At 38.3% G+C, this 10308-nt stretch overlaps 2 protein-coding genes across 7 annotated transcripts; one reads left to right on the top strand and one right to left on the bottom strand.

The window, feature by feature from the left end:
* The first annotated feature begins 582 nt into the window (after window positions 1-582).
* On the top strand, window positions 583-6713 carry LOC109184083 (phospholipase D gamma 1-like). Of its 2 annotated transcripts, XM_019334131.1 has the most exons (11): window positions 583-743; window positions 883-2763; window positions 3304-3420; window positions 4157-4351; window positions 4525-4773; window positions 4860-4928; window positions 5017-5164; window positions 5265-5413; window positions 5575-5751; window positions 5945-6142; window positions 6301-6713. In XM_019334131.1, the coding sequence occupies exons 2-11, from the start codon at window positions 1033-1035 to the stop codon at window positions 6592-6594; spliced, it is 3327 nt and encodes a 1108-aa protein (XP_019189676.1). In that variant the 5' UTR covers window positions 583-743; window positions 883-1032; the 3' UTR covers window positions 6595-6713. The 2 variants fall into 2 exon arrangements, with proteins under 2 accessions (XP_019189676.1, XP_019189672.1); XM_019334127.1 differs by having other exon boundaries at window positions 595-2763.
* A 486-nt stretch (window positions 6714-7199) lies between these two features.
* LOC109184095 lies at window positions 7200-9067 on the bottom strand. Of its 5 annotated transcripts, none has more exons than XM_019334143.1 (6): window positions 8950-9067; window positions 8773-8914; window positions 8207-8736; window positions 8008-8107; window positions 7361-7707; window positions 7200-7329 (listed from the first exon to the last, which is right to left on the bottom strand). In XM_019334143.1, exons 2-6 carry the CDS (start codon window positions 8870-8872, stop codon window positions 7300-7302), a joined length of 1107 nt encoding a protein of 368 aa, XP_019189688.1. In that variant the 5' UTR covers window positions 8873-8914; window positions 8950-9067; the 3' UTR covers window positions 7200-7299. The 5 variants fall into 5 exon arrangements, with proteins under 5 accessions (XP_019189688.1, XP_019189696.1, XP_019189699.1 ...); XM_019334151.1 differs by having other exon boundaries at window positions 8207-8739; window positions 8776-8914; window positions 8950-9061; XM_019334154.1 differs by having other exon boundaries at window positions 7200-7306; window positions 7337-7707; window positions 8773-9061.
* Between the last annotated feature and the right edge of the window lie 1241 nt (window positions 9068-10308).

Raw genomic sequence — 10308 nt, 5'->3', positions numbered from 1 at the left:
ATTTGTATATAATCATCTATCAAGACTGCAACAGAGTAATAATACAATAATTTGTGAAAGTTGAAAATAAGCTTCAATTCACACAATAAACCCTTGCAAGTTTGGACACGGTTTCAAAACTGTCATAATTTTAAATATAGAGTTTTATAATTATGAGCATAGAGTTCTGTAATTGTAAATATAAAGTTCAAAAATTGTGAATATAAAGTTCAATAATTGTGAATATATAGTTCAAAAATTATAAACATAAAATTTTATAATTACAAATATAGAATTTAATAATTATGAATATAGAACCGTTTCACGGCGTAACAATTGAAGTATTTGCGTGATCCTTTGTGCCAACGTAGATCCACCGATTCCAGCTATTCCGTACCCAAAGTCATCATATTGAGGTCAAGTCACATGCTGTTTACCTTAAGCCCGTCACAGCCAATCAAATTTCTCAAACGGACGTTAACCTAACCCCGCCAATTATTTCTCCACCGTTTTCAACGACAGACGTACCCATACATACAATAACGAACGCGTTACATAAACGTTTAATATACACGTCTATATACATAAAATAAATAATACATTTACCTGTGCGCGTGTGTGTGTATGCTGGGTGGACCAATTTTCTTGTTATTTTCAAGCTCCTCCATGGCTGTCTGTTCCTTAAATCTTAATCTGGTGGGGAGTTTTCGGAGAACTGTTCTTTAAATTACTGTGATATTGTTAAAACAGTCAACCTTCTAAAGGTACAATCTTCAATATTTCTGCAATTCTTTCTTCATCGCTGTGAAATGCTTCATATTATATCGGATTTTAAGTTTTATTTGAAGAGTCGCATTTGACATTTGATCTTTGGATGTTCAAATTTGGTTGTTTGGTGTAAAGGAGCAATGTTTTGTGTAATTATTGAGGAGAAAGAGGGGAACCCCGAACCCTATTGATTGTTGTATATTTTGGGGGATTTGATTGGGTTATTTGATGGATTTATGTGTATCAGATCAATAAGAAGAGTTGGATTTGTTTGTGTGTAGTATAATGGAGAACTACAATTCTCAGTCTCCCTATCCATATGGCAATGCCTATGGGTATCCTCAGGTTCCACCATCTTCAAATCAACCTTACCCTCCTCCTCCTAGCTCTGGTGCATATCCCCCATACCCATACCCTCACCCCCCTCACTCTCACCCTCAATATCCTCAGTATCCACCCCCTTTCACCACTTCACATTCTGGCCATTTGAGCTATGCTCCCCCAGCTCCTTCTACTGGTGGATACCAGCCAGGTCCAGTAGATTATGGATATCCCCCACCACCATCACCACATCCTCATCCTGGTCTTGTTCCTTATCCCTACCATGGATATATGCCTCCTCCAGCTTCGCCCGCTCAACCTATTCTTCAACATTATGGTAGTTTCGATTATGGTTCATCTCAGCACTATCCACAACCTGTGCCTCCTCAGTCTCTAGAGAGCCACCCGTCAAGAGTCAATGTCTACCCTATGCTTGATCACCAAGCTAGTACATTGTCTAGTAGTAGTAATGTGACAAATTATGATCATGGCATAGATAACGCCCCCACATGCCCTCCAGCTTATCCGCCTGTGGAAGATCTTTTAGCAAACATGCAATTGTCAGAGAATCACCCTCCTGTCCCTGCACCAGGTTCAGTACCTGATTCCCCTCCAATGTACCACTCAAATCCAGGATCTATGCCCACAAACTATAATGCGCAGGGGACAATATATGGGTATCCTAATTCCTCCTTCTCAAGTTGGGATACATGTTCTTCACAAGCTGAGTTCATTCCTCATCATCGTCCTACACATTCAAGCTCATTTATGGAAACAGGCTCTGATCAGAGTCTCCAACTTGTGCCAGTCTTGTCTTCTAAAGGCTCTCTGAGGGTTTTGTTATTACATGGGAATCTGGATATTTGGGTCTATGAAGCAAAAAATCTTCCAAACATGGATATGTTTCATAAAACAATAGGGGATGTGTTCAAACTGCCAGGTAATGGCAACAATAAGATTGAAGGACACACGAGTCATAAGATCACAAGCGATCCCTATGTCTCAATTTCAGTAGCAGGTGCAACCATTGGGCGGACTTATGTGATGAGCAACAGTGAAAATCCTGTTTGGAAGCAACATTTTTATGTCCCTGTTGCACATTCTGCTGCTGAAGTGCATTTTGTTGTGAAGGACAGTGATGTGGTAGGATCCCAGCTTATAGGAACTGTGGCAATTCCAGTGGAACACATATATGGAGGGGGAAAAGTTGAGGGGTTCTTTCCAATCCTTACAAGTAATGGGAGGCCTTGCAAGGTGGGAGCTGTCTTGAGTCTCTCCATCCAATATACACCAATGGAGCAATTGAGCATTTACCATTCTGGAGTTGGAGCTGGTCCTGAGTATGATGGGGTTCCTGGGACGTATTTTCCACTAAGGAAGGGTGGAAATGTTACTCTTTACCAAGATGCACATGTTCCTGATGGATTCCTTCCAAATTTGCCACTTGATCATGGGATGCAGTACGTACATGGGAAATGCTGGCATGATATCTTCTGTGCAATACGAAGTGCCAGGAGGTTGATCTATATCACTGGATGGTCAGTGTGGCACAATGTCAGATTGATTAGAGATGATAATTCTGTGGAAGGCTACACTTTGGGGGAACTGCTGAAGTCAAAGTCACAGGAAGGAGTGAGGGTTCTGTTGCTTGTATGGGATGATCCGACCTCAAGGAGCATTCTTGGATATAAAACGGTAAATAGTTATCTGCATTTAAAAAAATTTGTGCCGAGTGGATATTTGAACATCTCCAAGGAACTTTAGTTTCATTGTATCTCTAGGCATGCTTTGCCAACACCTGTTAATGATTGAGAGGTAGACTTATTTTTGTTAAATAGTCTGCAAACTGACTAAAAAAGACTGATTATATTTTTCCTGGGATATCATAACTCAGTTATATCTCCTCTCATTTTGTCACCGAATTTGTCACATTCTAGACTTTTATACTCATAAGTTTACATTAAACTTCCTGTGCCCTTGTATCAAAGATAATTGAAAGTATACTAATCATATTCAATCCATTTCATCATCTTATATAATCTCATAAAAAATTGTGTGAGATGACTTGTCAGATTACTAAAGAGCTTGAAGGAATGCAATTGCACAAGATTTACATACCAATAGTATTTCTTGTACTCTTGATAGGGCTTTATTGACATTTAATCTCTCTGAAAGTATGCTGTTTTTTTTGGAAACTTAACATATTCTTAATAACCATAAATTTGGCGAATGCAGGATGGAGTCATGGCAACCCATGATGAAGAAACTCGTCGCTTTTTTAAACACTCTTCAGTACAAGTTCTTCTTTGTCCTCGTGTAGCTGGGAAACGGCATAGTTGGCTGAAGCAGAGGGTAACAATTTTTTTTCTTCTTTCTCTTTTTGGCTGTTACGAAATGCACATTCCAAATTCTTATGGTTAAGGTTTCTTTTAGCTTTGGTTGCACTATTTGGAGATTCTAGATTCTTTCGAGACTTTTGTTGAGGAGAATAATTTTGACCAGAATACAGATCTTACGTAGTTGTTTATTATCATCTTTTGCAATTTCTAGCATGTCTGAGAAAAGACACCGATTTCATCCTATTTGTCTACCTGTTCTCTTCAAAGTAACCCTCTTTTTTTTTTTTTTAATTTTTTTAATATTTTTTTTTCTATAAATCTATGACTATTTTCAAGATAATTTCTTTTTTCTTACCTGCATTTTCACTCTTAAAGATTATTACTGCTAGCGATTTAAATAGAAGTAAATGATATTGCAAATACAACCTCGTGTCCTGAAGGTTCCTCGACACCACTGCAGACCCTCTTTTCTAAATTATGAATATAGTTGCTCTCTTGTAGAGTCGTAGCTTAACAATGTTGCTATGTTTCTTTATCAGTTATTTAAATGCTGAGAATGTGCTTAAGCTATCCTGCTGCTTAAATTCAAAGCTCTTTTTGCTTATGCAAAATCATGTTCCACATGCCTGTATGGTCAATTTGATGGTAGAAATGTTAATGTAGAGACCATAGTTTTTTGCCAACTAATCACCTCCTGGTCTAAATTGTTACGATAAAAAAGCCTAACACCTTTTGTACTTAATTGTCAGGAAGTTGGAGTTATTTATACACATCATCAGAAAACTGTGATAGTTGATGCTGAGGCTGGCAACAATAGAAGAACAATTATAGCGTTTGTTGGAGGACTTGACTTGTGTGATGGTCGATATGATACTCCAGAGCATCCTATATTTAGAACTCTGCAGACTCTGCACTCAGACGACTACCATAATCCCACATTCGCTGTAAGTTTTACATTCTAAATATATCTTATAGGCCTGTTTCTCATTCTAAAAGACTATCTGCGAAAATCAGAAAACTGTTTTATATCTTCTCTTTGATTTACTAAGAACTGTTATTAACACAACAATCCTTGTTTTTGTTGTTAATCGATTGATCTATTTTATTAACTTAATAGGGGAGTGTTGCCGGTTGTGCTAGAGAACCATGGCATGACTTGCACTGTAAAATTGATGGTCCAGCGGCATATGACGTTCTGACCAATTTTGAAGAGCGGTGGTTAAAGGCTGCAAAGCCCCATGGCATTAAAAAATTGAAGATGTCATATGATGATGCCTTGCTACGAATAGGAAGAATGCCTGAAATTCTAGGTATATCTGATATCCCATATGTGAGCGGTGATGATCCTGAAGGTTGGCATGTGCAGGTAAGTTCAAAATTTTGAGAGATTGGACAAAAGCTTTAACGTTGTTTGGACCAATTTTGCACCCTTTTCTTGCCATTCTTATGCAGATCTTCCGTTCAATAGACTCCAATTCTGTTAAAGGCTTTCCTAAGGATCCTAAAGAAGCTACAATGAAGGTGCTAGAGAGAGAATTCTTTCTTTTTAAAGAATATGATTTAATTTCTAATTTTCTACCACCTTATATCTCATAATGCTTTTTGACAGAACCTGATGTGTGGGAAGAACGTACTTATTGATATGAGCATACACTCAGCATATGTGAAGGCTATTCGTTCTGCACAACATTATATCTATATTGAAAACCAATACTTTATTGGCTCCTCATACAACTGGAGTCAATATAAAGACGTCGGTAGGAAACTACTTTTCTCTCTGTATAGCATTGACACAGACAGTTCTATTTTTAGCTTTTAAAAAAAATATTTCTAACGCCAGATCATGCTCTCTTCTAGGTGCCGATAATTTGATTCCAATGGAAATTGCACTCAAAATTGCAGACAAAATAAGAGCAAATCAAAGATTTGCAGTATATATTGTCATCCCAATGTGGCCAGAGGGTAATCCAACAGGTGCTGCTACACAAAGGATTCTTTTCTGGCAGGTAAGAGTTGCATCGTTAACTCCCTATGTCAAGAATTTCAGACTTATGCATGTCATGGATACGCTAACATGTGACAAAAATAAAAAAATATTTATTGCTCCGTCAGGCTGCCTATTATTAGTTGCTTCGGTGCAGACTGTGACTAAGAATTTAATTTGCAGAACAAGACAATGCAAATGATGTATGATACTATTTACAAGGCTTTAGTGGAAGTTGGACTCGAGGATTCATTTTCTCCAGAAGATTATTTAAACTTCTTTTGTCTCGGAAACCGTGAGACTCCCTGTGCCAATGATGCACCAACCAATGAGAATCCTGTCGCAGCAAATAGTCCTCAGGTATATCCTAATAATCTCCTACTGTCCCCCCACCCCCCGCACACACACTCTCTAGCAATGCGGTTCCCAGACTGTAATTTAGCAAGTTATCTAGAATACAAGTAGATTTGTTATATTAAAAATTTTAAGTCTTGCCATTAGTTGTTGACATGGTCTCCAGTTTACTTGATTGCTTTGAATACTGTCATTTCAGGCACTCTGTCAAAAATACCGTAGGTTCATGATTTATGTGCATTCTAAAGGCATGATTGTGGATGACGAGTATGTGATATTGGGTTCAGCAAACATCAACCAGCGCTCCTTAGAGGGTACCCGAGATACAGAGATTGCGATGGGAGCTTATCAACCCCATCATACATGGGCAAGAAAACAATCAAATCCCCGTGGACAGGTAATACAAACATCAAGCGCTATTTAACAATCTTGATTAGTTGATTAGCACAGAACCATCATATTTGGCTTATGTCTTTAGAAATGGCTTCTCTGTTTCCATTTTCCAAGACTTGACAGATTAAACTGTTGGTATGTGTGAAAATGTATCTTCTACAGATTTATGGATACAGAATGTCGCTCTGGGCCGAGCATCTTGGAGTGCTAGAGGACTGTTTTACGCAGCCAGAGTCTATAGATTGTGTACGACGAGTTAGATCAATGGGAGAGGCGAACTGGAGACAATTTGCAGCCGATGAAGTAACAGAAATGAGAGCGCATCTACTGAAGTACCCCGTGGAAGTCGATCGCAAAGGCAAAGTGAATTCTCTTCCTGGATGTCAAAACTTCCCAGATGTTGGAGGAAGCATAGTAGGATCATTTCTTGCCATTCAGGAAAATCTCACCATCTGATTTTTGCTGTTTTTTTTTTTTTTTTTTTTTTTTTGTTTTTTTGCAAAGTTCAAACCTTTACCAAAATTATAGAACAATGACAGGATTTGAAAGTGCAGTTTTTCACCTTGTTACTTATATATTGATACTGTATATATAGAGAAAAAGAGACTGATAATAGAAAAGTTACCGGAATAATTATAGAAAATAGTTTTGTATTGTTGGGAGTTTTAATACAAAGTTTTAGAGTGTGTCCCCCTCTTTCAACATGAGGTCAACCTTTATTATACTATAAAGAGGTTACTATCATGATAGCAACGGCTTCCTAATAAGTGACACTGCCAGAATTTTTATTTTTTATGAGGCGTGCTTTTAATGTGTGTTCTTGTAACCGTTCCATATGTTTTCTGCTCCTGGCCGTTATTTGACTACTTTGATGGGTTAGACATATCAGGTCGGATCTAATACTCCGTCTAATTATCCCGTGAGAGAGAGAGAGAGATGCTATATATGACCGATTGATGAGTTAGAGTCTTGGTGGTAAAAAAAAAAATTAAAGTATTATACGAAATGTACATATATAGCTAGACTAAAGCTTGGGCAAATACTAGTGAGTAATGCCCAAAGCTTGAGCAAATACTAGTGAGTAATGACCTTAATATTTTTGGATGCTGAGAATAACTTGCAACCATTACATGTGTGCGGGCTAGTATACAACCTAATAATCTAATTAGTAGAGTGTAGTTTATTCATAAACTAATTGGTAGAGTGTAATTTATGCATAAACATGGATCTCTGCTAAAACTTCATTAACCAAGTCCCTAAACACCTCAACCTCCACCTCCCGGCACAGTTCTTCCTTCTCCTCCTCAAAATTGTACCACCGCATTCCGGCAGCCTTCTCCATATCTCTAATATAAGCCTCCCTCTTCTCCTCCACTTCCCATTCATATGACTCCTCGGAACACCTTATAATGTCTTCTCTCGTCAAATGAATCATCATCATATGTAGTTTTGCCTCCTCGTCGTTGCCTTCTTCATCTGCGCCGTTTTCCGGCCAGGTGGTGGTTCCTCCCACCCCGCCGGCAAGGCTTTCCAGCTGCTGAATTCTTTGCATCAACATGCATTTTCTGCCTGCAAGTCACCATTTCAAGAATTCCCATTAGTACTCACACTTAATTTTGATCATAAATATTATATATATAAAAAAAAGTAAAGTTTTTTTGAATGACGAGAAAAAAATAGTCAAGATGGTGTGTTTTGGGTAAACTCAGGTTGTTCAGTTTATTGTTCAAATCAAGAAAGTCCAGACCACAAAAGGTAAATTAACTTATATGACCGGTTCAAAGAAGATTGTAAGTCAAATTTAAAAATTTATAATTACCATAACTAATTTATAATAATTAATTAAATATTAGAGGTGAATATATATACTTTCTATGGTAGCAAGGCTGCGATGGAAAGTGAAATCTTCATCTTCTCTGAAAGGTGATTGCAGAACTGAAACTGGGCTGTGTTGATCGTTCTCATCAAACTGCAAATTATTAACACCAATTATTGTTTGAATAATTAAAATTAAAGTAGGAGAATAAAGACAAAAATTATGTGACGTGAAAATAAAATAAAATAATACCTGCGGGTCCATTTGTTTGTCCATGAAATACCCACCGACAGTTTCATCGTTATTGTTACCAGCTGCTTTCATCGTCCCGACGGCGGCTTGTTCGTCGATTTCACCGCACCACGACGGTAAATCCTCGGCGGTGAAATCGCTGTCGCACCAGCTAGATCTCTTGCTACCGGTAGTGGTGGTGGCGGTGGCGGTGGTGCACCTGTTCGGCGAGTAGCAGATCAAGAAGTCGTCGTCCAGCGGCGTAGATTTCTCCGCCACCAGGTCCCGGGACGACCTCCACCGGAGAATATCCTTGACTTTGACCATGGCCGTCGGCCGCTCTTCGATGTCGTCGTGGCCGAGGTTCTTATTACCGCTCGCCGCCGCCGTCGTCTTTCTGGACAGTTTTCTCGATATGAATACGGAGGGAGACTTGACGGCGGAGGCGAAGGGGAAGAACTTGACGATGTTGATCACCTTGTGTAGGGCGCCGGAGATGGTGGCGGAAGCCGCCTTCGACCGGCTCCTCATCAGCAACTGCGCCGCCGCCGCCGGCGGAAGTTTGCATGGCTTTGTTGCCGATGAACACGAATGGTGATAGTCGTCGTTGAGGAAATCCTTGAGCAACCGCGGCCGGCGTTCCAATGATAATGAAGCGTGAAATTTCCTTTGCGGCGAAGAAGCCATTACAATTACAACAACTATATATGTTTTGATTATGATTTTCAATATAAATATGAACCTTGAAAGCGTGGCCTAATAATCTTTTAGATAGAAATTATATGAAAACGTTGAATCTCTAAGTGAAGAAGTAAGTAATATGTATGTGTTTCTTTCCTCTCTTCTTCTTCTTCTCTCTAGCTTTGGGAGGTGTGAGGTGTATATATAAGTACTAGCTTTATAATAATGGAATGGCATGGATGGTGAAAGAAGGTGGTAGCTAAGCTAGGTTCCAAAAGATTAAAAAAATAAGGAGTAAAACCTAATAATTGACACAATTATATTGGTAAGTGTGCTATTTTAAAATCATTAAATTTGTGGAATGATATATAGTGACTTTTTTATATGAGAGGACATGAGATTGAGTCTCAGTGAGGGTAATATTGATTTAATGGAAAAAAAAAAAAAAAACTCTGATTTTTGTACTTATGTCTTACTTTTGAGTAATAGGCAAACTCTATGAGAGTGAAACTTACTCCTAAGTAATAGTTAGACTTTACAAACACAATTTATTTATGTGTAATAGTCAAACTCTATCAACACGACTGAATTAATCTTATGGTAAGAGAAATTACAAGTGTCATTCACAACTTGGGTTGAATTTACAATCCCAAACAGATCGGTGTTAAGCAGGTTATTAATGAACTACAAAGTTTGATGATGGATTTTTGTATGTGTACAGAAGTCAATCGAATAGTCTATTGATTTTTTTTTTAGTTTGAACCAACTAGTTATGCACAATATAAATTAGTTTACCTTTTGTGATTCTTTGCAGGCCAGCTAGAGTTACATACAAAACGGGATTTTCCCGCACACCCTCAAATGGTATTAAGAGTTTCCCTCGTCACCTTAAAAAAATAAAATTACTCAAGTTAAAAGTTTCAGGATATGGGGTGTCATTACACATAAGCAACCAAAAATAATAAATAAAGAGTAAAAACTAAAGGAATCAAAGAGGAAAAGGACAAACAACACGTAGGTGCATGGACGGTACGTTGTATTGTTTGTTTCTAAGGTTAGGATTTGTTTAGCATTAGAACACCATGAGTTGTTTAAAGATGTCGGAGATGGAGGGTGTGTGGGGTGGGTGGGTGGGTATGTTTTTGACGACTAATTTGGACTTAGTGACTGTAATTAACAGGCTGGACTAAGATTATGGGAATTAATTAGTGTGCTAATTATGTTTCATGTGTAGACACGGTGTAGTTAGCCGCAGAAAGTGGTCTGGTTAGCTAAGTGTATATATATGCAGTACTAAGTCACATGCAATTGCAGAGAGGGGAAGCTGCTAAGTGCTTGCATTTGGGATACGATGAAACTGGGGATTGGGGAAAAACAAACAAATTAAGTTTGAGGTCATTAGTTTAACATAATCACTTTGATGTTAATTAATCCACTTTGGA

This window comes from Ipomoea nil, unplaced genomic scaffold (assembly GCF_001879475.1).
Source record: "Ipomoea nil cultivar Tokyo-kokei standard unplaced genomic scaffold, Asagao_1.1 scaffold0188, whole genome shotgun sequence".
Taxonomy (NCBI): Eukaryota; Viridiplantae; Streptophyta; class Magnoliopsida; order Solanales; family Convolvulaceae; genus Ipomoea; species Ipomoea nil.
This window is presented reverse-complemented; position numbering and strand designations above follow the sequence as displayed.

Coding starts and splice junctions, on each gene's coding strand:
- LOC109184083 (XM_019334131.1), top strand. CDS start 1,033: ATGGAGAACTACAATTCTCAGTCTCCCTATCCATATGGCAATGCCTAT. Junction 4,929..5,016: donor CTAAAGAAGCTACAATGAAG/GTGCTAGAGAGA, acceptor GCTTTTTGACAG/AACCTGATGTGTGGGAAGAA. Junction 5,414..5,574: donor AAAGGATTCTTTTCTGGCAG/GTAAGAGTTGCA, acceptor TTTAATTTGCAG/AACAAGACAATGCAAATGAT.
- LOC109184095 (XM_019334143.1), bottom strand. CDS start 8,872: ATGGCTTCTTCGCCGCAAAGGAAATTTCACGCTTCATTATCATTGGAA. Junction 8,108..8,206: donor ACAAACAAATGGACCCGCAG/GTATTATTTTAT, acceptor AATAATTTGCAG/TTTGATGAGAACGATCAACA. Junction 7,330..7,360: donor AAGTTTTAGCAGAGATCCAT/GTTTATGCATAA, acceptor TCTACCAATTAG/TTTATGAATAAACTACACTC.